At 44.0% G+C, this 27,670-nt stretch overlaps 1 protein-coding gene across 3 annotated transcripts in view; it reads right to left on the reverse strand.

Moving 5' to 3' along the window:
* ulk4 (unc-51 like kinase 4) overlaps positions 1-27,670 on the reverse strand; it is a 425,974-nt gene that overhangs the window by 80,170 nt on the left and 318,134 nt on the right. For all 3 annotated transcript variants that reach the window (XM_041184964.1, XM_041184966.1, XM_041184965.1), the window contains exon 33: positions 2,568-2,734. In XM_041184964.1, coding sequence (XP_041040898.1) covers positions 2,568-2,734 — 167 coding nt within the window. The remainder of the gene's footprint in view (positions 1-2,567; positions 2,735-27,670) is intronic.

Here is a 27,670-nt window from a genome sequence, read left to right on the forward strand (position 1 = left end):
CCTAGTTAGGGTGAACTGGATTGCAAGCATTTGGTTTAAGAGAAGGAGCGATATATATTCCTGACTTTTCTTTCTGCCACGTTTCTGATTTTGTCCGTTCTTTTTGATAAAGAACTGGAGATTCTGAATTTACAGTTACAAGACTTGGCGTAATTGTCGGACAACATCCTGTACAGATTTTTTAGTACCCACTTATATAAAGTTCCAGGTACTCCAGTTTCTGTGAACATATCTACTTTTCTAAATAATTTTTTGCTTGGGTTTTTATTTCTATATAAAAACAAACTTTTCTTGAGATAAATCTTCAGCTTGTTGGGCTGCCTTGGCCATCATTCCTATGGCCAACTTCAGGATATCTTGGAATATCCCCAAGGATAGCACAGGTTTTGTGCTCGCCGTGAAATAATCTTGTTGCTTTGTCAACATCAGCCAGGTTGATTGGAATAGAATCATAGGCGGGATTTTCCAACCCCATTGTGGCTGTAGGAGATTCAGCAGCCCAGCCAAAAGTCCATTGACTTTTGGTGGCACTGGATGATCCCGGCAGCGGGTGGGGCTGGAAAATCCCGCCCTTAGACTCTGCAGCCAATATTTCTGTTTCTGACAGAGAATGTGTATGGAGGTTAAATAGCAATACAACTCTAGCACCATTCTTCATGCTGCCCTTTATTATTGTTAGGTAAGCCCTAACAATATTTTCCAAAGCCTCTTCCTTTCTCTTCTGTAGGTGTTGACTCTTGAAGTACTCTTCCATGGATGGTGGAGGCTCTCTGGTACTTTTCTCAGTTGGCTATTCTCCATGTCTAAGCCTAGGTTCTAGGTGTTCGCAGACTTTTCTACATTTAAACAGATCAAAACTTGCCCTGTTGAGAACCTCCCACCAGGAAGTTAAGGAATTGGCTTTGGCATTAAACTATATCAGTGCATATCTTCTGAGTACCTGATTCTGTAACATCAATATACCTTGTATATATGCTGGCCTATATATAAGAACAATAGAAGCAGGAGTAGGACATATAGTCCCCGGAGCTTTCTCTAGCATTCGAAAAGATCACGGCTGATCTTCTATCTCAATTCACTCTGCTGCCCAACTCACTTGATTTCCTTCGTGTCCACTGATCTCAGTCTTCAAATATACTCAATGGGCAGGATCTTCTGGTCGGTGAGCAGGAGTGGGGCTCATTCGCCAAAGCGTAAAATGATGCAGGATGACATTGGGTGGAACTCCTGATGTCATCCCGTGTCATTTCCATTTTCAGGTCAGCGGGGGTGCAACTGAGTCAGCTGCACACCTGCCGACCTGTCAATGTCTATTGAGGCCATTGAGAAACTAATTAAAATTATTAATGGACCTGCTCGTCCAACCTTAAGGTTGGTAGGCAGGCTGGGTGCCTTGGCAGGCTTCAGAAAAAGCATGAAACCTCATCCATGGGCGGGATAAGGTTTCATGAGGGTACTTAAATTTTTAATAAAGGTTTCAATAAAAGTGATGGACATGTCCCAACTCATGTGACAGTGTCACATGAGGGGACATGTCAGGGAAATTTTTCTATCATTTGTATAGCAATTTTTAATTCAGAGCTGATCTCCCTGAGGCAGCATTTAGCCTCAGGGAGATCAGTGCGCCCTTTAGCGCACATGTGCGAAACAGCGCACTCCCAGCTGAGGGAATCCACCCCCACCCTCCCCAACTGCACAGGGAGCGCATAGCCTTAACTGGCCCGCCCATGTAAAATGGTGACATGCCCCCAATGTGGGGCGCTGATCAGAGGCTTCCCCTGGGGGGGCGGGGGGGATTTTTCCCAATGAGTATCTGACAGCTGTCTGAGTAGACAATTCCAAATTTTAACACCCCTCTGCGTGAAGAAATTTCTCCTCATCTCAGTCCTAAATTGCTGACTCCTTATCCTGAAACTATGACCCTTAGTTTTAGACTCTCCAGTTTAGGAGATAGCCTTTCAGTCTACCTTGTCAAGCCCTATAATATGTTTTCTTAAAATGAGCTTGCCTTTCATTCTTTTAAACTCCAGAGAATATAGGCCCATTCTACTCAATCGCTCCTCATAATACAATCCTGTCATCCTAGGAATCAATCAATCAATTAATACTCCCTCCATAGTGGTGTAGATGGACCAACACAAAAAAAATTGGACATAGAAAATGCCATCCATTTTGTGTTTTGATGCCAATATTTATTTGTGTTCTTTGTTGCCAAAACCAGGCAATTCCGATGGGTAATTTGGCCTATATTTGTGATTCTAAGGAAGGTTCTTCTCTCTTGGAAATGTTGGCTCTTCCTGTTAGCCTTTAACTTTGATTCTAACCTTGAATTCCAGGGAAGATAGTGAATGCCCTGTCCCACAACAATGAAGGACAAACAAAAGGTAAGTTATACTTGGCCTCGCTTAGCCATTGCCCAATGAGCTGGGGGAAGAGTACCCACCCATTTTATTACAAAGACCACCTAAGAAAAGACAAAATAAATTACTGAAGGAGAGAAAAATACAAACTAGGCCTAGGAGCAATAGAAATCCAGAAACAAATGGCCACTCTGGGCCTCATCTTACCTGCAAAGCAGAGCGAACAACATTGGATGTGTGCTTCAGCATATGGTGTAAAATATCAATTAGAGATAACAACAGATTGCTTGTGGTCTTCAAGCCACTTTTATCATCCGTTTCGAGGTAGATGGCCGTGGTTTCAACAAATAAGTTATGGACAGAATCAACAAGACCTGTGGGGCAAGAAAAAGAACTGAAACCAGCGGTGTTGACTCAACACTAACTATTTAGTACTAGTTTTTCATACACACTACAATGGGGCTGATTTGCTATATATGTTAGAGTCAGAACATCTGTTAATTGCATATTAAGATCTTGTAGATTTGTGCGCCAGTACCAATTGATTCCAAGCTACTATGGTTGGGCTTGAGAGTAAATAGATACAAAGTACGTTAACATGTTAATAGTACAATTTCTCTTGAAATACCTAAAACATTGCTTTGTCTTTTAAAATTGGGGTTTCAAGTACATTAACATCCATATTTTGTGAACATATTGTATGTATGGATATACATTTAGACATATACTTCATACTTATATTAGAATACACAACCCTTGAGGAGCACTAACACTAGCACGGAATAGTTGGGCCAAATTCCAGGCTTCTTAGTAAGACTGCACATTTGGGACATGTTGGGTCTAGGGGTGGAGACTTTTCAAATTAATGATCTTATTAGTTAGGAGCATTGTTCCTTATTGCTAGTGGATGCATTGCTGTACTGTGGGGTAAGTAGTTCGCTTTCAATGATCCTCCAAGAATACCCCTAGTGCTTGGTATTTCACAAGTTCTAGGCTGGATAACTGGCATGCATTCCACATGTGTTTTTCATGTTTATTTCACCAGAGAGAGAGAGTTGTAACAAGTAATCGGAGTTCTGGCAGCATGATCGTGTGTGGTTACTGGGTAAGCCCAGCCTACACTGAGATGACTGGTCTTGCATTCCTAGATGATTGAAGTTCCTAGCAGTCTCCCAGACTGCTATCCAAAGTAAGTGGAGGAGGGTGCCCTTCAAGACTTCTGATGGAATACGTGTTGATATGCTAAAGCATTTCCTTGCTTCACAGACCTGACCGAGTAAAAAGTGCCCCAGGAGTTGGGACTTTTGTTCCAGGGTGATGGGGTTCTCTGGGAGTCAAGCTCATAGCCCCTGGAACAAGTGCCAAGGCAGGCTGGGCAGAATGCCCATCGCAATGCTTTGGCGCTGTATCCAAAATTTAAGAAAAAGCAATAAAGCAAAAAACGCCCTCCATCTCTCACCGCTCACACTCCCTCACCTCCCCACCCACTTCCAATGGCCCCTCATACCCTCCATGCCAATCTATGGCCCCTCTACCCAACCCCCATGGCTGTTTATAACCTGTATGTTAATTTATTGCAAACTCATGCCAACCCATGTACCCCACACATCACCCTTTGCCCTTACACCTACCATGCCAACTTACCCAGTATCCACCATGGCAGACCTCATGGCCCATGCTGTGATTAAATTAGATAAAAGCTCTAGTGTCTATTGCAGACTTGATTTAAAAAACTCCCATTCATAAAAACTCATTCACTATATTTATATTCCTGCAACTACATCTTTATTGCTACATCCTTCATTCAAATATTTAACCCTTTATGAAAAGGAGCATTGGAATTCATAGTCCCACTTCAAAGAGTCTATAACCACTTGGTGCTGTCAATCAAACTGTAGAATGGAAGACACCCTACTGTGATATTGAAATATTGTGAAATCAGTCATGCAGCATTAATCCAGCAAAAGTAGCCCCTCAGGTTTATGTCAGAGTGAAATAGTAAGTAACTTTTTTTTAAACAAGACATTTTTTTAAAAAAGATTTAAAGGGCTGGAGTTTTAAATGCCTTGACAGCTTACCAGTTGCCTTTGTCAGTTCATTTTGATACCTTTAGCAGTTGCTTCTAACAGTTCATAATGATACTTTTGACAGTTCCAATGAGCTTGTCAGTTAATGAGTTTATGCACTCTTTATGCACATTCACGCTTAATTTTAATAATCCCGAGGGCACCTTATCTCCCTCAAGGGACACCTGACTTCTCCCAAATGCGTTCTGCGACCATATCCAAAGGGATACTCTACTTCTCCAAAGGGATACCCTGCCTCTCTAAAAGACTCCACAAAGTTTAGACCTGGTCCTAGCAGGGGATATGATAGCATAGTGGTATTGCTGCTGGATTAATAACCCAGGGACTCAGGGTAATGCTCTGGGGGCCCAGGTTCAAATTCCACCATGGCAGATAGTGGAACTTGAATTCAATAAAAATCTGGAATTAAAAGTCCATGACCATGAAACCATTGTTGATCGTTGTAAAAACCTATCTGGTTCACTAATGTCCTTTAGGGAAGGAAATCTGCTGTCCTTACCTATTGTGGCCTACATGTGACTCCAGACCCAGACAGCAATGTGGTTGACTCTTAAATGACCTCTGAATAAGGGCAATAAATGCCCACATCCCATGAATGAATTAAAAAATAGATATAATCTGCACACCATGTGTTTTCCATTCCTGTTGTTGCTGTTTTATATGGGCAGCTGCCTCCGTGAAAAGCAAATCCTGACTTGGGCCCATTCCTGCCCCTGTAAAAATGTAGATGCTGTGTTGAGGAGCAGGACTTCCGATTTTCGGCCGCTTCCGCCATTTTCGCAATACAGTCTCTCCACCGATGGAAGGACTCTATTGAGAAAATCCAGGCCATAAATTAGATTAGCACATCACCAAGGTGTCATCTTTTAAATTACACAAGAAGCAACACCACTAAAAAATGGATTATCTGGTCATTCATCCCAATGTTTTTTGTGGAACCTTGCTATGTGTAAATTGCCTTTCTTGTTTATTAATAAAACAGGAAAGACTTCACTTCAGAAGCAAATTATTGGTTGTGAAGCACTTAATGAAGGCCTGAGGATATGAAAGATGCAATTTGAATCCATGTTTTTTTTCTAAACAGATGTTCCCCTCAGTTTATGACGTGTCAAGACTTTTCTAACTGATATTGCTAGTTCAGGAAAGCCTGCATATGTCTCTTTCCCATTATTTGTATTAACAAATACTAACACGTTTGTAAATGTAAGTGTCTTGATGACACATAATTGGGCTTATAAAACATCCCCCAATAAATTAGGCATGAATGAACTGCATCGGAAATAAATAAATATGCTGGAAATACATCAACATCTGGAAAGAGGAAAAGTAGGTTACTATATTAAGTAGAAAGCCTTCATCAAAACCAGTGAAGGGTCTCTGCCTAAATCTTAACCTCTATTTCCAGAGTCCAATGAATCTGCTTTGTATTTCAGCACTTATCTATATTTTTAAAGAAAAAAATCCCAGAATTTGCCATATTTTTCGAATTTTAGATAGTGTTTTATTCCTTATTCTAAAGAAGTGGTTTAGCAGTATGATTGCAAGCACATTCTAATTGGTCTGTCAGTTGTGTTAATTAGAAAGCATCTCATCTCACAGAAAGGGCACCAAGTAAAATGTTGCAGATAACCCGTGCGCTTAAAAAAAGTGAAAATTAGCTGTCCCAGACAGCCAAATGGAATTTACCTCCCAGCATGTTTAGGAGCTTGATTCAAGGCAGCACTTTGTCCCAACAGCAACAACTTGCATTTAGGTTGTGTCTTTAAAGTAATAAAATGTCTCATGACCCTTCACAAGAGTGTTATCAAACAGAATTTGCCAGCGAGTCACATAATGAAATATTAGAACAAATGGCTAAAGGCTCGGTCGGGAGGGTCACGGCGGAGGTGGTGGGGGGGGGGGCGGGGTGGGGATGCAGTTTAAGGGGTATTGTGAAGGAGGAAAGAGAGGAGGAGAGGCAGAAAAGTTTAGGATAGGAATTCCAGACATTAGGGTCTTGACAGCTGAAGGTATGGCCATTAATGATGAAGTAATTAAAATTGGGGATGCACAATATGTTAGAACTGGGGGTGCTCATTACCTTGGAGGGTTGTGGGGCTGGAGGAGATTATAGAGATGGGGAGGGGTGAGCCCATGGAGGAATTGGAAAACAAGGGTGAGTAGTTTAAAATTGAGCAGCTGCTATATCAGGCGCCAATGTAAAGCCCAAATATATACATTAACAAAATGATTGAGCTGTGCCTGTGCAGCTTTGGATAACACTTGAGGTCTCTTCGCTATTGCTGCCTTGTAAAACAAAAATTATGGGCTGAATTCCACCAACCCCCCCACCCCCACACCGGGGACGAAGTTGAAGGGTGGGCGCGCACAGGCACGCTTCCGATCAGCGCCCCCAATTGGTAGGAGGGGGGTTGGGGGGGGGGGGGGGGGGGGGGGGGGGCGCAGCACCATTTTTGTGGGTGGGCCAATTAAGGCCCGCCCAGCATGACGTCCACACAGAAGCACTGTGCGGGTGGGGGGGTGGGGGATGGGGGGGGGAGTCCCAAAATCGAGAGTGCTCTCTTTCGCGTATGCACACGATAGAACACACTCATCTCCCTGATGCTAAGTGCAGCCTCAAGGCGATCGGCTCTAAATGTGAAAAAGCTCAAAACAGAAAAATTAAACTTTCCTAACATGTCCCCTCATGTGGCACTATCACATGAGTTGGGACATGTCCATATTTTTTACAAAACCTTTATTTAAATTTACATAGCGCCTCAAACATAATGAACCATCGCTCGCTGACACGTAAAATCCTGCCCTACAAGTATTGTCTCTCACATATGGAGAAGATTTGAAGGAAGGCTCTTATCTGTTCATTAATAGAAATGTTCCCCAAATGACTGATCAATTCACCATTCCCTACATATTTGTTTATGAATAATGAGCCACCAAATAATGTAAAGAATTCTAATGAATCATCATATCAAAACAAACTAATCACATCATCAATGAATACATAATAGTGAAAAGATTAGCCCAATCATATAGCAATTAAAATGACCAAAAATATTCATACACTAAAATTGCAGATGACAGAACACTTGCAACTATAACAATCTACAATCCCTTGAATAGAAAAATCATTTAATGATTTTATCAACCAAAGGAAAATGCCAGTGCAATCATATTCTGAACTTAAAATAACCTCATTATTGCAGTGTGAATATTTTTCACTTTTGCTATATATTCATGTTGTGTATGCTTTGAAAAACATCTCTGTGGAGAGCTGAAATGCTGGGAGCCCAGCCCATTAGAATTGTGCAGTATAGATCAACAGAGGATGTGAGAATATTGGGCGAAACAGCAAACAGCATTGTAGATATTACATTCTATAAAACACAGACTGATCCATTGTACAGCTTCAAACCCATTTGATGGGCAGTAGTGGAGGGGGTAGGAGAAGAAATAAGATGATTGGGTAAACAGCATCTTGTATCACCCAATATCTCCTTGGATGGCTCAGTGTCATAATTTGTTTTATAATGCTCCTGTGAAACGCCTTGGGATGGTTCATTATGTTTGAGGCACTATGTAAATTTATACAAGTTGTTGCTAATGCATTTATAACTGAAACACTAGAATTGGTTTCCCTATCATGTTCCAAATCAGAAAGTCTCAGTGTTTATTTACTGTGATGAATACAATAGAAGTCCAACAACAAAATAAAAACTATTGATTTTATTTACTCAAAATAAGAAATTTGATGAAATTGTATTCTTCAGGGTGATTCATTCACATTCTGAGAGTTATTCAAATTAAGGGATAAAAAATCATGGGAGGCATGCAATTTCATAAAATTACTGTATTATAATTTGACATCAGTTTTATTGTAGTTCTCAGATTCTCTAATTACATTCAAAGTTGAAATGAGCAAGAGATAGTTACTGTAGCTGCTATGTAATTAAAAATTTGAGCATATTTTGAAAGCTGTATACAGTAGCAAATGTACCTACACCACATGGACTGCAGCGGTTCAAACAGTCGCTGACAACCGCCTGTTCAAGGACAATTAGGGATGGACAATAAATGCTGGCCTTGCCAGTGATGCCCACACTCCATGAACAAATACAAAAAAAGTCTGAATATAACAAATGTGAAAAGGTAAAAATCATAAAGGTTTGAACTACAGATTAAAAATAGATGGCAAGGTGATAGACTCAATGTTAATCACAAGGAAAAAGGAATGGTTAAAAGCTGACCTTCGAATAGAAAAAAGGAAGTAGAGCAAGAGTAATAACAAAGCAGAGGGTAGAGGCCGCCAGTCAGACTAGCACACCATTGAAGAAATCATTCAGCCCATCAAGTCTACATCAGTCCTTCATGAGCAATCCAGTTAGTCCTACTCCCTTGCAATTTGTTCTTTAATTATTTATCAATTCCAAAAGAGGCATCTAACAAAATTGAGAAGCAATTTTAATGCAACTGAAAAATCAAGCTGCTGATAAAAAGTAGAATGGTTGATGATTAACAACACTGCATAGACGTGAAAATTGGACTTCAAAAGATATGAGAGTTATGATCCTACAGAAGTTTGCTGGGAAGTAGTTGAACAAGAATATTGATTAGCAAGAGGGACTTGAACCAGTACGAGAGAAGAGAAGTGATAAAGGCTGATAATGACTTAAAGGTGAGAATAGAAAATATTCTTTAGACAGCTGTGCTCTGCAACAATCCATTGTTGAATCAGAGTGCATACATTATTTTAAAAGGGATTTAGATAGTTTCTTGAAAATTAGAAATATGAAAGGAGGGAGCAGGAGAGTGGAATTAGACTAAGTAGGTCATGTGAAGAACAGTCTCAGCGGAGATTTGCACACAGTAACACTCATATTGTGGACATATCATTTAGGAGTCACAAGAACCTATTGACATTATGATCTGGAAAGGTTAAATGGTAATAGATCAAAAGATAGGCAAAGAAGAACATGGTTTGATGACATGAAAGAATAGGCAAGAGTAAAATCAGAGGTTGATACCATTTATCTATGCAAAGACCAGAATTATGGCTTGCACCAATCACCAAGTCCCAGAATGGAGAAGGCATGGAGAAAAATTAATATTTTTCTAGCTGTAGTTTCTTAAGGTGACAGCTGCCTCTTGGTTAAACTCAAATGTTTTACTCATTGTCTCAGGATAATTGGCGGCATTCTACCCCCCCAAAATGAGTGGTGTGGGTGAAGTGTTAAAACTTAAAAGAATCTCCAACCCAACCTCTGGTTTTAATGGAGGGTGGGCAAAAAGCATATTCCCAGGAGGCAGGCCATTCATTTAAATATTTTAAGGAGGTGGCATGCCTCAGATTTGACCTCTTTTCCAGCTTTAATGCTCCTGACAGCTACCACTGTGGATAGGCTCTGCTAGTGTATAATGTGCTGAGCAGTGGCATCAATCTGAATGGGAAATCTTGCGATAGCACTAGACCTTTTCTTTGCTAAACATCAAGCACTTCCTGTGAGTTCTTAAATCCCAATGTAGAAGAATCTACCTGAGATTCCTAGCTGTCAGAAAATCCCCGAGAGGCATCACCTGAATTTTTCACATCTCTGCAAAACAAACATTCCTCAAAATGGGGACTCCCTGAATATGCTAAAAAAAGAGTATCCTAAATTTTTGGGAGCCTTTCTCAAATGAATGGCATAGGTTTCCAGACCAAACGAACCTGTAAAAGTTGAATAAATCATTGAAATCCAGGATGGAGTCTCTGCTTGTGTTAGGAATTCTTCAGGATACAATGTCCAAAACTGGGAAGTGATACTGGAATTGTTGAACTAAATATGGCAATTCAAACTATCAGTAAACACAAGAACAACCACACCTCCTCTCCAGCCCAATTAATATCTTCATTGCCATCTTCTTCCTCGTTATCTTTAAAAAATCCGAAGTTTTCTCCATTCCTACCTGACAAATCCAAATCATTTAGACTCCAAATGGTAACCAGTTAAAATGCTGTTCTTTAACCCTCACAGGTTTCACATCTTGCAAGGCACATACAGACACAGTAAGTCCTCACTTAAAATTAAAGTTGCGTTCCTGAAGTTTACAACTTTAAGTGAAACAACTTTACGTGAAACATAGGATCCCATAGGAACCAATGTTAAAACTGGAGTTAGGTTCTGTCGGACGTTCCCTATCAGGGAAAAATAAATTAAAACATTATACCCTGTTAGTTGAAATCCTTTACATTACTAAATTTCTACATTGGTAAATGAAATAACTTTTAAAATAAAAAAAGTTTAAAAATATAAAAGTAAAGTGTAACTTTCCACTTACAGCACAGATACTTTACCTCCTGTTCGTCCCGAGCCTGCCTCCCACACCCTGGATCCTCCTGGTCGCCGTAGATCCTTCTCCTCCCCGATCCTTCGACTTGCGGCCTCTCCCCATCCCCAACCCTCCACCTTGCAGCCTCTTCCTGTCTCCAACCTCCGACTTGTGGCCTCTCCCCACCCTTGGCTTCTGACTTGTGGCCTTTTCTGGTCTCTGACCTCTGACTTGCGGCTCCTTCTCATCTCTGACTTCCGTCTTGGGGTCTCGCCCTGAGCCCTGGCCTCTGACCTCTCCCCATCTACGACCTCCGACATACGGCCTCTCACTTTCCCTGACCTCCAACATACGGCCTTTTCCCTATTCCAACCTGCAGCCTCTCCTTGTCCCCAACCCTTTGACTTGTAGCATCTCCCCATCTCCGACCTTCAGCTTGTGGCCTCTTCCCATTTCAGACCTGTGGTCTCTCCCCATCCCCACGCCTTGAGCATCTCCCAATGTCCAACCTTCTGACTTGAGGCTTCTCCCCATTACCTCCTCTTGCTAAACCTCCCGCTTCCTGACTTGCCCTCTTGTAGCTTCCCTCTCCTGAACCTGCATTCCTGTTCATGGACCAGATCTAATCGGATTCCGGAGTTGGGGTTGTGAAACTGTGGCTCCTGATGGAGCAGAAGTGCCGAGCTGAGGCTGTTATAATCAATGAATATTTTTTAAATGCTCCCACTCGCCGCTTCCCTCTCCTGAATCCTCACAGTGATCAAGGGCTCTGGAGATGAGCAGTGAGAGGCAGGAGGAATAGTTTCAACTGTCATTAGGAAAAAAATATAGGAGTATAACAGTCCCAGCCCATTACTTCTGCATAATAGGGCCCTACAGTTTTATAACCCCAGAGCTCCGGCATCTGGATCGGATCTGGATCATGAATGGGAATGCAGGTTCAGGAGAGGGAAGCGGCGAGAAAGCAAGTCAGGGAATGGGAGGTTCAGCGAGAGGGAGGACTGGGGAGAGGCCGCAAGTCAGAGGGTCTGAAATGGGGAGAGGCTGCAAACTGGATGTTGGGGACGGGAAGAGGCAGCAAGTCAGAGGGTTTGAGATTGGGGGAAGCTGCAAGTTGGATGTTGGGGATGGAGAGAGCCTGCAAGTCAAAGGTTGGGCAACAGGGAGAAGCCGCAAGTTGAAGGGTCAGAGAACAGGGGAGGCCACTTTAAAATGGCACAAATTGAGTCACACTGGAAACAACAGGTGGAATCATCCCAGATTTGGACTAAGTGCGGTAGCGGGTGGGTAAAATGACATTTCACCTGCTGGTCACAAAGGCGGCTTTTCATGCTGTATCATCCTAAACCCACTGTATTAATTATACACTCCTGGGGAACATGCGTTTCCATAGTGGGCAGGCTCTCATTTGCCCGCCACGCCATCACCTCGCGGCTTCATCACACTGGGCACCATATTTAAAGCCCAGCTGTGCGCACACCTCTCAGCGCTTCCAGCCCACCACTGCTGCAAAGAAGACATGGCTCCAAAAGGCAAAAAGACTGCAGCCCCCAGGTTCAATGACGCGTACCTCAAAAGCATTTTAAACGCAGTGGAGGCCGCCATGATGTCGTCTACCCCCGCCCTAGCCGCAGGATGGACAGCAACGTCACTAATCTGGCTTGGGAAGCAGTAGCAGCAGTGGTCAGTGCCAAAGCCCTGCAAAAGAGATCAGCCACCCAGTGCTGCTACAAGATAAATGGTCTCATCTGTTCCACCAGGGTAATTCACTCTTCTCATCACACTCAACTCTCACACTCACAAACCCATCACACATCCACAGGGATCTCACACCTCAAGGGACAACATCACTAATTCTTACATACACCCTCACATCTCCATCGGGATCATATTCTCTGGAGCTCACGTCCTCATCCTGTCCATGGCTCCGTTCACCACACAAACATTCCATGCAGTGTCCTGTTCACACTCTCTCCATCTGTTTTAATGCAGAAGAAGCTGGCTCACATCAGCAGGGAGAGGTCCTAGACCAAAGGTGGAGTGGCCCACATTAGGCCCCTCACTCACTTGAGGAATGTGCCATGGCACTGACTGGTGAGGACATAGACCGTGCCTGTGGTGATGGTGAGGTCAGCAGTGAACACCGTTGTAAGGATCCTGCACCACATCATCCCTCTCTCAATGCAAATGTGAGTGCTCTCTCTCCTGCTGTTGACTCTGCTGCCATGCACTACTTGTCTCTACTTTTGTTCACAAGGAGGTCTGCCAGCTTCGTCCTCACCTCCAGCCAAGAAGACCCCTCCTCCATTGAAGAGCTGGAAATAAGCAGCCTGGAAGACCAATCACAGCGCTTACCCACACCCTGCACCAGCGCAGACACACACCTCGGTAGAATCGAGATCTAGAGCAGGCTTGGGTTCACAATCTGGCGGTCACCATGCGGAAACATGTCTACAGGAGTAGGAGGCAGTTTTGTGTGAGCTCACTGGCACTCGGAGGACTTCTGGGGATCAGGTATCTGTGAGGTCCGAGTCAGATGACAAGCCTCGAGGTTTGGCTTTCCAACTCATACTGGAGAGTCAGCAAAAGGTGGGAACATCAGGCAGAGCTGTTGGAAGCCCTCAACAGAGTGGCCTGCAAATCAGAGGAGAGCATCCGCCTGCTCTCTGATGAAGTGTTGCCCACGTGTGTGCGTATGGAGGTCTCCAAGGGAAGGATGGCAGATATGGAGACCCTGGTCCAGCAGAACGTGGAGATGTGTGCAGACTTGAACTCCATCGCGGGAGCCCTGGGTAAGTTCCTGCAGTGGCAACACGAGAGGGAAACGGGGCACCTCGATGTGCCTCCAGGTGCTTCTCCTCCTCAAGGAGTCAGCCTGGGGCCCCGGGCACCCGAAGGGAGGAGCAGCAGCAGCAGCTGGACATCTCTCTCCGCACTCCTTCCTCTCTCTGGACTCCCTCCCCTCTCCGCACTCCTTCCTCCCCCTGGACTCCTTCACCTCTTCGCACTCCGAACCCCTTCCCTTACACATTCTACCCCCCTTACACCCCAGTTGTCATATCCTCCTCCCGAACACCCTTCCCCTTCCCAACCTCACCTCCTGACACCTTCATTCCCCCCTCCCAACTTACCTCCTGATACCTTCATTCCCCCTCTCAACCTCACCCCCCCGACACTTTCATTCCCCCCAACATCTTCATTCCTCCCCTCCCAAACACCCCCGACACCTTCATTCCCCCCTCCCAACTTACCTTCTGACACTTTCATTCCCCCTCTCAACCTCACCCCCCCGACACTTTCATTCCCCCCAACATTTTCATTCCTCCCCTCCCAAACACCCCCTGACACCTTCATTCCCCCCTCCCAACTTCACCCCCTGACACCTTCATTCCCCCCCAACCTCACCCCCCTGACGCTTTCATTCCCCCGCTCCCAACCTTACCTGCCCGACACCTTCATTCCCCCCTTCCCAACCTCACCCCCGCAACACCTCTTCCTCTCCCAGTCATTCCTAGACCTTCCTCTCCCACCCCCTCGATCATCACCTGTTGTGAGCATCAACGGTGATTTGCAAACTTCCATGAGCTGCTTCGCAGCAGAGTTATGTCCATTAGAGTCCACTCAGCATGTCCTGGACGTTCCTCCAGAATCTTTTACTCCTCGGATGTCCATGATGTGAGCAAGGCCCTGACAGTAAGTCCCGACTTCTACATGTCACAGTTGTCTAGGCGTGTTCTGCACCAGCGTGTTTACCCGCTGATGTGGGCGGATGATCCAGTGGGGGGAATGAGTCCGGCGGGCTGGCCTGATAATGATGTGCTGATGTATTACAATGAGGTTCTTGACATCTGATGGCTGGGAACGCGGACCGTCATCGACAGGCTGAGCGGACGATCGCAAACTGGTTTCACGACATCGTGAAACCGATTTTTGGCCTTCTCACCATATTATCTGCTCACACCACCGAACAAGCCCAATGCCAGTGGGCACGCAAAATCCCAGCCAACGCTCAGCGAGATTACAGACACGGTTAACTTACCGACGTTAAAGCGAAATTACATTAAAGCAAAAACAGCATTAAATGGGGCAATGTTAAACGGGACTTATTGTAAAGTGGGCATCAGGGTTTTGAAATGCATGGAGAATATGAAACGTCACAGTACTCAATTTTACAGAAATCTGGTTTAGGAGGCAAATGTGCAAAATGTGAAATCCTTCAGCATTGCTGAGCTGCAGGTATATTGGGTTTAGAAGACTGGTATCAATTGGCACTATTCCAATTTAGAACACTGTTGGTTTAGTTTGTACAGTATTGGTTTGCTACTCCTTCATACCTAACTGCAGTTAGCACCTAACTGTCTGGCTAGGTAAAAGTCAAGTATGCATTATGTAGCAGCTATTATTACTGTAATCGCATATACAGTTTATGTAGATACAGTAATTGCTGGCTTAGCTAGTATTCCTGATTTAGAATCATGTGATTTTGAACAGATAACCTAGACTGACATTGTCGGTGGTGCTGCCTTACTGTCTTCCTGTTTCAATGTTCCCTGGGGTCTTTAAAGATTCTATTTCACTGTTCGAAGAAGAGCAGGGCGGATTCCAGGTGCACTGGCCAAGATCTCTCCCTCAACCAAAGCCACCATAGGTTAACTGATCATTTGTCTCATTGCTGCCCACATTAACCTGGCTGTGCACAAAATGGCTGCTGTTTATCAACATGACCACTGTAATCACACAGCACAAGTGCTTTGGGATGTTTGTGAAAAATGTGACAAAGTGTTATATAAATGGAAATTCTTTCTCTAAATAGCTAAGCTGCTCACATGGGACTTAGCACAGGAAATTGCTCCTAAACAGCTTAGAATGCATTAAAGCCACCATGTCAGCAATAGATTTTTTTTTTACACATTACATTTGGAAAAATAATATTATATTGAGATTGGGAAGTCCCCAGCCTGTAATTATACTTGGCACAATATACTTCTCCTCCAGAAAGTAGCCATGAAGTTCTGCAGAATTCTAAGGGCCCTGGGTGTGTTACAAAATATTGTTTTGTTTTCCAATATAAAAGCATTAACTATTGTCTCCTGCACTGTCAAAAGTGAAAATCAGCCAATTAAAGGAAGCAACACAATTGTGCAACTGTTCTGTTAAATAAGAAAAACACAATGGCTGGAATTTTCTGGCTGCTTGCGTCAGCAGGATTTACCAGTCCTGCCGAAGTGAATGCACATTTGGATGGCTCGTTGCATCAGATACGCTGGGACCCACCATGTGGGGCCTAAAACTCCTGGCCAATATATCTAAAAGAAGCCTATAAAGTCTTCATAGCCACTGTGAAAATTTGGGGCCACAACAATCACCAATGTGTCTAAATCACCTGAAGGCTAGGTGGGGTCTTTCAGTACTACCCTTTACCACCCATCCTAATGAGATGTCTCTTCATTCACAAATTTTGAAAATTTTAAACAAGTTTTTCCAGCACCAGCTCCTTGATCAATTTGCCTCCAGTGAATGTAAGATAGCCAGGTTTCCACAATTTCTTTGATAGTTGAAGCAAGCATACTGTTGGATTGCATTATTCCATGCTCTATAATCACAAATTTAATAACGGTTCTTCACCACCATCACTCAGGGTGAGTCAGCATCTTGGTAAAGTAAAACATGTTTAACCAAATAATATTACCAATGATAAAATTACCATGTGGTGTTATCCACAATGCGTGAAAATAATATGGCAATGTCCATAACGGTTAGTGCCAATTTCCTCATACTATGTAGGCAACTGTCTGAGGCAAGCAGAAATGGTGTAAATGATGGGGATGCTGTATTGAGAAAAAATGGTGGACAAAAATTTTTTTGCAACGTCATTTCGAGTGATTTGTGACATGCTAGTTTCAAATAGGGCAGCTCAATTATAAATGATTATATTAAAAAAACTATAACATTAAATGTTAACCAAAGGATAACATAACATTGTGACAACAGGAAGTAAATCCTCTAAAGTGGAAGTGCACGCTTGCATATGACTTTCAAAATAAAATGCATGAGTAAAGATAATTATTTTGAACTGTAAAGAACAGCAACTACTTGTGCTGCTTTTAATCCTTGCTCCGTTATTTTCAATAAAATTAGTATTGTTGTCCTTAATGCAGGTACTACATCTGACAGTTTTAGATATTTAATCCTTTCCACAAAGCTCACTAAATAATTTAGTGCCTGAATCCCAATCTCATGCATTTTTATGTAATGATCTTCAAGCAATGTCATCATAAAAATCAAGAGCATTGCTGGGACTGAAAATAAATCAGTACTCTCATGTATAGCACATGGCATTAACCTGACAAGAAACAGGAGGGGGGTGTAACTGTTCTGTTTGTTAACTACGAAGAGGATATGGTAAGACTATGGCTGCAGCACATGTACAAAGTTTAATCTTTGTGCTGAAAGCATTCTCTAAGGATGGAGTTATATACTAAATATCATAATTGCTGGTTTCAGATGCTTGTATGAATCACTCTCATGGCTCACAACGTCTCACCCTTTACCATCTTGCATTTTTTTGGTGGAGTATCCGCTATTTAGTATGTAGTAGCAGGGCGAACGCTATCCAGCAGGAATGTTCAGCAAAACAAAAATCACAGAGTACCTGATTGATATCTCCTCCTCTTTCCCTCCTGGATAACCTATAGAATGGATTTATTTTAAAACCTCTTTAAACACGGATATGATGAACAGGCCCAAATTATAGATGTCAAGGAAAGATGTGTAATCGATTGCCATCCATCAGTCAACTGCTGAATAGTTAGCAAACTGGTCAGTAAATTCAATACAAACTGAACATCAAGGAAGCAGCTACAAAAGAAAACACAAATGGATTCATTCACTGCTGAAACTGGTGTTTGGCTTTATTCCAGGGGATTTTTTCTGGTTCTCAGAAGACTCCAGATTGCATCTTCATTGCAGCTATGCACACTGGATGTGGGATGAACAGTAGCAACTGAGCTCATAATGCCATGTGCAGTCAATGAGTTAAATGACAATGAGTTTCTTGTTCTTGCACTATAATATATTCTGGGCAGTACATTGCTTATTTCTTTTTTTTCCCTCCCATCCTCAACTTTTCTCCTCCTCTCTTGAAGGCATTGATTCATAACAAGGCACTGATATAGTATTTATATAAGACCACAAGACGTAGGAGCAGAAGTAGGCCATTCAACCCATCGAATTTGCTCCACCATTCAATGAGATCACGACGGATCTGATAATCCTCAACTCCACTTTCCTGCCTTTTCCCATAACCCTTGATTCCCTTCTTGATTAAAAATCTGCCTATCTGAGCCTTGAATATACTTAACCACCCAGTCTCTATAGCCCTCTGTGGTAAAGAATTCCACAGATTGACTACCCTCTGAGAGAAGAAATTCCTCCTCATCTCTGTTTTAAATGGGTGCTCCCTTACTCTGAGATTATGCCCTCTAGTCCTAGACTCTCCCACAAGGGGAAACAACCTCTCAGCATCTACCCTGTCAAACCCCCTAAGAATCTTATATGTTTCAATAAGGTCACCTCTCATTCTCCTAAACTCCAATGAGTACAGGCCCAACCGACTCAACCTCATGAGAAAATCACTCCATCCCCGGAATCAACCTAGTGAACCTTCTCTGGACTGCGTCCAATGCCAGTAAATCTTTCCTTAGATAAGGGGACCAAAATTATTCACAGTATTCTAGGTGCTCCAAAGGCACTGGCAACCACAAAAACCTCGTCTAACTGGTCATTCTTAGGCTGCATTTGCACTATACTAATGTCAGTGCTAAGTGATTTCACTGGGACATAAATATAAGAAAACTACTAATAAAGCAAATAAAAAAATTATGAGGAATTTCTTTACACAACAGAGCAGTGAGAACTCGGTGCCACTGGGAATATTTGAAGCAGAGAGCACTGCTGCATTTAAGGGGAAGCTTGATGCATACATGAAGGGGTGGGAAAATGGAGGGTTAGGAGAGGCAATTAGAGAGGGAATGAGGTTCTAGTGGAATACTGGCATATCCCAGTTGGGCCAAGTGAATTGTTTCTGTGCTGTAGATTCTATGTAATGCTTTATGTTGTTGCCATCAGGACAGGATGAGTAGGGATGGATTAGTATCCCTATCAATGCATAAAGAAGGCACTTGTTTAAAACGGGGAAACACTTGTTCAAAACAGGGAACTATTTGTTAAATATATTCAAAATTGCTTGGGTTCTCCAAAGTGTTAAAATTGATCAATAAGGAATATAACACAATCTGTTGTCATACGCAAACCACTATGTTGGACAGAACTACTCTAACTTCCCAATATGAAATTTTAGTGCAATAGTATATTAATTTTCTGACAGGAATATTCTAACTTGTTTTTTTTCCAGAAATAGCTGACAAAGGGCCTATTGTCAGAGCTGCAGTATAGACAGAAGCGAGTACAGTAACAGCAAACTGTTATCTTCAAAGTGCCCAGAGAGTTAAGCTACAAAGAGATGGCTTCTATTTGCTTGAGCTGTAATTTTTTTTGCAGTGTCGCACCATCTCTTGAAAATCTAGCCTGGACATTGGTTTCAGGTTACAGTGAATGCAATTACGCAAGAGAGATGTGTCGAACCAGTTTGTGTAATAAGAAAGTTATCTGGTACAGAACAACAAGGGAAATCAATATCAAAACAAAGCTAAAGAAAGGATTGTGCTTTGTAGCTTGTTTCCAAATCGTGAATTAAAACCTGTGCCATGATTTTGTGACTAATCTTCCTAATACTTAATAAGAGCATAAGGCCATAAGAACATTAGAAATAGGAGCATGAGTAGGCCACACTGTTGTGATATGATGATATGCACTTTTAAGTATCTTAAACTGCTGTCAATCACTATCACCACTGACACAGGATATGATGTGCTAGTCCCATGACTTGTAGTCAGTCTGCAAGCAGCAGCAGTAGAAGTCAGGTGTACTATACTTAACTCCTAGTGAACATTTTCTGTATATAGTCTTATCTTCAAATACAGAACCCATATTATCCTTTCACCAATTCTTGTGTATGATTTGCATACTTACATCGAAGAGAAGGAGAACGTAACACACACAGCTTCTCAGCCTGCTTCATCATTAAATTAGATTATGGCTAATCATTGACCATGACTCCACTTTCCTGTTCAATCCCTGCATTGTTGAATATTTCAAGTTTGTTTATGTTTGCAGATCATTCGGGATAGATTTGCTTCTGTATTTCATCTCATTCATTTATTTTCTTCCCATCATCTTGTATCTTACATCCATGCCATTCTGCTTGGTTGGAAGAGCTGAACCCAGCTTGCAGAATGTCAACAAATGTTGGTCCACTGTCATTTGTCTCAGACATTTGCCTAAAAGAGGCACTTATATCTCCTCAGTTAGCATAACTAAGGCTGGAAAATTTGTCCTGTAAAGAAAGCCTTAGTATGACTGACACAAGGGGTGGAATTTAATGGGTGGGGGGAGCCTAATGTCTGCCACCAAAACTGATGACACCCCCACCAACCCAATCTCCGGGAACCCGAGGGAATTAAGTTTCTAATTAGCAGCGGGGCTTCCCCCTTCACGGGGGACATTGAATTACTGCACTTCCCCCATCAGGCAGAAATCAGCCCGCAAGAGCTGCAAGGCAATCAGAGGCAGGTAGTTCTCCATTACTGGCAGGGCCACTGGGATCAGTGACTGCTGCTGGTAGTACCCTTGCGACTTCACCAGGGTTCATAATGAGATTCCTGGAGAACGTTGTGATGGCGGGATTGGGATCACAGGGAGGTGGCCGCCGGCAAGGGTGGGGGGGGCGGAATTTGGAGGGAAGGGCAGGGGTGTGGCTCTCAGTGGGCCAACTATTTTCTTACGTCGGGTTCCTCAATCAGGCACTGAGTGCCTTTGAGTGAGAGACACCCCACACAGAAGGCCGCAAGCAACCTGATAGTGTTTGCTTGTCGGTCTTCCTGCATGGTGAGTCCCCTGCCCTTAAGTGGGTATTGATTGTCCATCTAAGGGCCTCAGTTGGCATCTGGGTTGGAAGACCATCTGTAAGGCTTCCTGCCCTGGATTTAATTGGGGGAGGTGATTGGGTCCCTACCCTGCAATCTCCCGTCCTATCAAATGGCACCCCCAAAAAAAAACTCGCCAGCGAGGGGAGAGTCATTTAATTCTGCCCTAGGATTCAAATTCAGGTCTCCTAGTTAAGGAGTGTAGTACTTCAATGTCCCAGGGAAACAAGCCTTTGAACATGTGTGCAGCTTTCACAATCTCAGCACGTCCCAAAGCGCTTTACAGTTTACAGTCAATGAAGTACTATTTAAGTGTAGTCATTCCCTTAATGTAGAAAATGCCGCAATTTGTTCACAGCAAGGTCACACAAACAACAATGTGGTAATGACCAGATAATTTGGTTTATTCATGTTAATGGCAGGGTAAATAATGGCCAAGACACAAGGGAGAATCTCCCTGCTCTTCTTCAGAATAGTACTGTGGAGTGTTTTACAAACATTTGAGATGACAGATGAGGCCTCAATTTAACATCTCACCTGAAATATGGCACCACAGACTGCGCAGCACTCCCTCAGTACTGCAATGAACTTTCAGCCTAAATTATGTGCACAACTGGAATTGAGGCAGAAGTGAGAGTGCTACCAACTGCTGTCACCTTTTGAAACTAAAGGCTATTCAGTGTTCAAAGGTTAAATCAGAGTTATATGGAATTTGCTGTCATTTTTATTTCTCAAATTGGGGCTGGGACGGGGGGGTGGTGGGTGCACAGAATGCAGATTGGACTCTGGATAAGATGGACTGAGAAATGTTCTCATCATGCTGACTTAGTAGAGATGTGTCCAACCTTTCAGAACCAAAGCCAGATTTGTGCGCCATAAATAGTGGATAGTCCATGAGTGATTTAAACTTGGGCAGTTAGAACCTGGATTAAACACTGCCTCCAACAGCACTTTTACAAGAGAACATTTCTGCATTTATTGGAGAAAGCATCTCTCTTACAGTTTTTTTTGTCTCTCACATAACCTGAAGGGATTACAAATTCCCGGTAACCAGCAGACAGGTTAGAACTACCCAGTGCACAACACCATAATTCAGAATGCTAAATTAGCACACGGATCCCTCCTTATCTCGGTTTTGCCAACAATTGCCTGATTTATTCCAGTGTCATGACTTTTCTTTTTTTTTTAAACGTTGACTATTCATACAAGAAAGCTAAATATATAGAAAACTCTGTGTTTACATTTCCAGGGTGGCTTGCAAGCTTTGGAATTTAAAAGAATCACAAGAATTTGCAGACCTGGAAATGAATTGCAAGTTTTAGCAATCCCATGTGTGCTACTCCTGACTTGCTATAATAATAATATAAAACAAAAACAGAAATACCTGGAAAAACTCAGCAGGTCTGGTAGCATCGGCGGAAAAAAACAAAGTTGATGTTTCAAGTCCTCATGACCCTTCAACAGAACTAAGTAAAAATAGGAGAGGGGTGAAATATAAGCTGGTTTAAGGTGGGGGGGGGTGGTGGGGGGAGAGAAGTGGGGGTTGGTTGTAGGGACAAGCAAGCAGTGATAAGAGCAGATAATCAAAAGATGTCACAGACAAAAGAACAAAGAGGTGTTGAAGGTGGTGATATTATCTAAAAGAATGTGCTAATTAAGAATGGATGGCAGGACACTCAAGGTACAGCTCTAGTGGGGGTGGGGTGAAATAAGACTAAAAGGGCATAAAAGGTGTAGATTTAAAAATAATGGAAATAGGTGGGAAAAGAAAAATCTATATAACTTATTGGAAAAAACAAAAGGGACGGGGAAGAAACAGAAAGGGGGTGGGGATGGAGGATGGAGTTCAAGATCTAAAGTTGTTGAATTCAATATTCAGTCCGGAAGGCTGTAAAGTGCCTAGTCGGAAGATGAGGTGCTGTTCCTCCAGTTTGCGTTGAGCTTCACTGGAACAATGCAGCAAGCCAAAGACAGACATGTGGGCAAGAGAGCAGGGTGGAGTGTTAAAATGGCAAGCGACAGGGAGGTCTGGGTCATTCTTGCAGACAGACCGCAGGTGTTCTGCAAAGCGGTCACCCAGTCTGCGTTTGGTCTCTCCAATGTAGGAGACCACATTGGGAGCAACGAATACAGTAGACTAAGTTGGGGGAAATGCATGTGAGATGCTGCTTCACTTGAAAGGAGTTTTTGGGCCCTTGGACGATGAGGAGAGAGGAAGTGAAGGGGCAGGTTTTGCATATTTTGTGTATGCATGGGGAGATGCCGTAGGTGGGGCTTGAGGAGTAGGGGGTGATAGAGGAGTGGACCAGGGTGTCACGGAGGGAGCGATCCCTACGGAATGCCGACAGGGGGGGTGAAGGGAAGATGTGTTTGGTGGTGGCATCATGCTGGAGTTGGCGGAAATGGCGGAGGATGATCCTTTGAATGCGGAGGCTGGTGGGATGATAAGTGAGGACAAGGGGACCCTAACATGTTTCTGGGAGGGAGGAGAAGGCGTGAGGGCGGATGCGCGGGAGATGGGCCAGACACGGTTGAGGGCCCTGTCAACGACCGTGGGTGGAAAACCTCGGTTAAGGAAGAAGGAGGACATTTCAGAGGAACTGAAGGTAGCATCATCAGAACAGATGCGACGGAGGCGAAGGAACTGAGAGAATGGGATGGAGTCCTTACAGGAAGCGGGGTGTGTGGAGCTGTAGTTGAGGTAGCTGTGGGAATCGGTAGGTTTGTAATGGATATTGGTGGACAGTCTATCACCAGAAATTGAGACAGAGATGTCAAGGAAGGGAAGTGTCAAAGATGGACCATGTGAAAATGATGGAGGGGTGGAGATTGGAAGCAAAATTAATAAATTTTTCCAGATCCCGACAAGAGCATGAAGCAGCACCAAAGTAATCATCGATGTACCGGAGAAAGAGTTGTGGGAGGGGGCAGGAGTAGGACTGGAACAAGGAATGTTCCACATACCCCATAAAGAGACAGGCATAGCTGGGATCTATGCGGGTACCCATAGCCACATCTTTTATTTGGAGGAAGTGAGAGGAGTTTAAGGAGAAATTGTTCAGCAAGAGAACAAGCTCAGCCAGACGGAGGAGAGTAGTGGTGGATGGGGATTGCTTGGGCCTCTGTTCGAGGAGGAAGCTGAGAGCCCTCAGACCATCCTGGTGGGGGATGGAGGTGTAGAGGGATTGGACGTCCATGATGAAGAGGAGGCGGTTGGGGCCAGGGAACTGGAAATTGTTGATGTGACGTAAGGTGTCAGAGGAATCACGGATGTAGGTGGGAAGGGACTGGACAAGGGGAGAAAGAAGGGAGTCAAGATAACGAGAAATGAGTTCCATGGGGCAGGAACAGGCTGACATGATCGGTCTGCCGCGACAGTCCTATTTGTGGATTTTGGGTAGGAGGTAGAAGCAGGCCATCCGAGGTTGGCCAACTATCAGGTTGGAAGCTGTGGGAGGAAGATCTCCAGAGGAGATGAGGTCAGTGACAGTCCTGGAAACAGTGGCTTGATGTTCAGTGGTGGTGTCATGGTCCAGGGAGAGGTAGGAGGAAGTGTCTGTGAGTTGACACTCAGCCTCTGTGAGGTAGAGGTCAGTGCGCCAAACAACAACAGCACCACCCTTGTCAGCGGGTTTGATGACAATGTTAGGGTTGGACCTGAGAGAATGGAGTGCAGTAAGTTCAGAGAGAGAGAGGTTAGAATGGGTGAGAAGAGCAGAGAAATCGAGACGACTAATGTCACGCCAACAGTTCTCAATGTAAAGATCAAGAGAAGGTAAAAATCCAGAGGGAGGGGTCCAGGTGGAGGGAGAATATTGGAGGTAGATAAAAGGATGCGTTGAACGGGGAGAGGACTCCTGCCCAATTGCTACCTAGTTTCACTGACAGTCATGTATTTAGATACAACTTACAAATTAACAGCTGAATACATATCTCAGGTGATCTGACCCCACTCTTGCTCAGCTACTTGCTATCAAAAGGAGGCCTACAAGTGCAAAGGTGCAGAAACCTAGAAGGGGAACTCAAAAGGGGTAGAAGTGCCCCAAAGATTGGAAGGGAGGCCCCAGTGCAGACCTTCTGTAAGGAGTGAGAAAGTCTGTTGGGCTGGCTGGATGGCGAGGAGGTTGCCACAATTCCTCAGTCTCTCAACCTCTCTCTCTCACAATCCATATTGGGGCAGCTGAGGGTGACTGCCCTTGACATCAAGACAACATTTGACTGTTTGTGGCATCAAGGAGCCTTAGCAAAACTGGACTCAAGGGGAATCGGTGGGGTGGGGCGGGGGGACTCTCCACTGGTTAGAGACACACCTGGCACAAAGATAAGATGGTCCTGGTTGTTGGAGGTCAATCATCTCAGTTCCAGAATATCACTGCAGGAGTTCCTCAGGGAATTGTCCTAGGCCCAGCCATCTTCAATTGCTTCATCAATGACCTTCCTTCCATCAGAAAGTCAGAAGTGGGGATGTTCGCTGATGATTGCACAATGTTCAGCACCATTTGTGACTCCTCAGATACTGAAGCAGTCCATGTCCAAATGCAGCAGGACTTGGAAAATATCCAGGCTTGGGCTGATAAGTGGCAAGTAACATTCGTGCCGCACAAGCGACAGACAATGACCATCTCCAACAAGAAAGAATCTAACCATCGCCCCTTGACATTCAATGGCATTAACATCTTTGAATATCCCACTATCAACATCCTGGGGGTTACCATTAACCATAAACTGATTGGATTAGCCATGTAAATACTGGTTACAAGAGCAGGTCAGAGGCTAGGAATCCTGTGGCAAGTTATTCACCTCCTGACTCCCCAAAGCCTGTCCACCATCTACAAAACACATCAGGAGTGTGATGGAATACTCTCCACTTGCCTGATGAGTGCAGCTCCAACAACATCAAGAAGCTTGACACCGTCCAGGACAAAGCAACCAGTTTGATTGGCACCACATCTACAAACATTCACGCCTTCCACCATCAGGCACAATGGCAGCAGTGTGTACCATCAACCGATGCACTACAGGAACTCACCAAGGCTCCTTAGACAGCACCTTCCAAACCCACGACCACAGCCATCTAGAAGGGTAAGGGCAGCAGACACATGGGAACACCCTCACCTGGAAGTTCCCCTCCAAGCCTCTCACCATCCTGACTTGAAAATATGTCACCATTCCTTCACTGTCAAAATCCTGGAACTCCCTCCCTAACAGCACAGTGGATGTACCTACACCACATGGACTGCAGCTGTTCAGGAAGGCAGCTCACCACCACCTTCTCAAGGGGCAATTAGGATTGGGCAATAAATGCTGGCCTAGCCAGTGAAGGTCACATCCCATAAACAAATGAAAAAAAGCTCTAAGACTTTGCTGATGTTTCCTCAGGCCAGCTGTTCCTCTCCATATGGCAACCTGGAAAGCAGCAGTAACTGTGGTGGTAAGAAGGCGAGTCCGCTTGCAGCCTGGGTGCCTGCCCCCATTTGCAAAGGGCGGACAGCAAAGGAGATGCTACTGGTGGTTTAGACGGGAGGGAAAACCTGGTCAGAGTTCTGAGCTGGTAGTAAACTTCAGCACTAAAATTTTCCACAATTCCACCAATTTTAGATGGAGTAGCAGAGCAGAAACTCCCCATCGTCATCCTGGGGGGTTAGTGGGGGCAGGGCTGTTCACAGGGAGGTGCGGGGCCAGGGGCATATCACACTGTGTGGGCCCCCGTAACATTTTTATGCAAGTTTCCTCTAAAGGCTGGGCCCCTGAGTGTGTGTGTGAAAAGGAGCAGCATCCCAGCTACTGAGCACTTGGTTACAAGCACGTACTACACTACTGAATGTAATAACTGTGTCAGACATAAAACTACACCATGCTTCCAAGGCTGAACATAATTGTTGGCTCTCCTTTTGTTAAGGAGAAATCCATGATCTCTATAGGATTCCATCAGAACATTTTTACTAACACACCCCACACCCTAACTGGAGAAAACTTTAAGGCTGGAATTTTCCAGCCCCTCATGCCGACGGGATCTTCCTGTCCCGCTGATGTGAAAGGAGATTTCAATGGCTCCCCGGCTCCCAGCCTTGGCAGAGTGACGCTAGAAAATCGTGGCCCAAAAGTCGGAGTGAAGATGTCCACCGCGTTCAACTTTTAAAAAAAAAATTACAAACACGATGCAATGAATAATTGGACTTTAAAAAAAAATGACTGTCCATTTTCCAACGTTAAGTGAGTGTTAGTTGCAAATGCGTACTGGAAGAAAAATAAAATAAGTGGGACCAAAAATAAACACAGCAAGTGAGTGACTTAGCACGCGGCCTTATGCCAGCTTTAAAGACGTTAACCTGGTTCGGAAACTTCATCTTGCCCCTCTGCGATGAATGAGAGTTGGATCAGAAGGTGCTCCCACCACTGCCGCCAAGGTCAGCGTTGCTGTTTCCAAAGGTGACGGGCAGTGCTGAGCCCGCACCATGCTTCTGGGCACCCAACCCGCTGCCTTGGCAGGGATTTATACCAGTTCATATGGTTTTAATCTGCTTTCTCTTCTATCCTCTTATGAGTTTAGGAGAGGGGACGCCTGCTCCATTTATACACTTATATCCACCAGTAAACACTCATTTTGAGCTGAGAGTGCAAGAGACAGTGTGTCAGCTGGTACGTATGACAGGCTGTATTGCATCTGACACTGTGATGTTAAAGCATGGGGTCCCCCAAAGCAGTGGGCCCGTGGTGGTCACCCCAATTCGCTGCTGTACCCTTGAGACGACTCTGAGTGGGGGTGTTCACCATTGACCAGAATTGCAACTCTGAACCAGCCACATAAATGCCAAGGCTAATACAGCAGACTGGAGGTTAAGTATTCCACAGTGAGTGGCTCATATCCTGACTT

This window comes from Carcharodon carcharias, chromosome 3 (genome assembly GCF_017639515.1).
Source record: "Carcharodon carcharias isolate sCarCar2 chromosome 3, sCarCar2.pri, whole genome shotgun sequence".
NCBI classification, from domain to species: Eukaryota; Metazoa; Chordata; class Chondrichthyes; order Lamniformes; family Lamnidae; genus Carcharodon; species Carcharodon carcharias.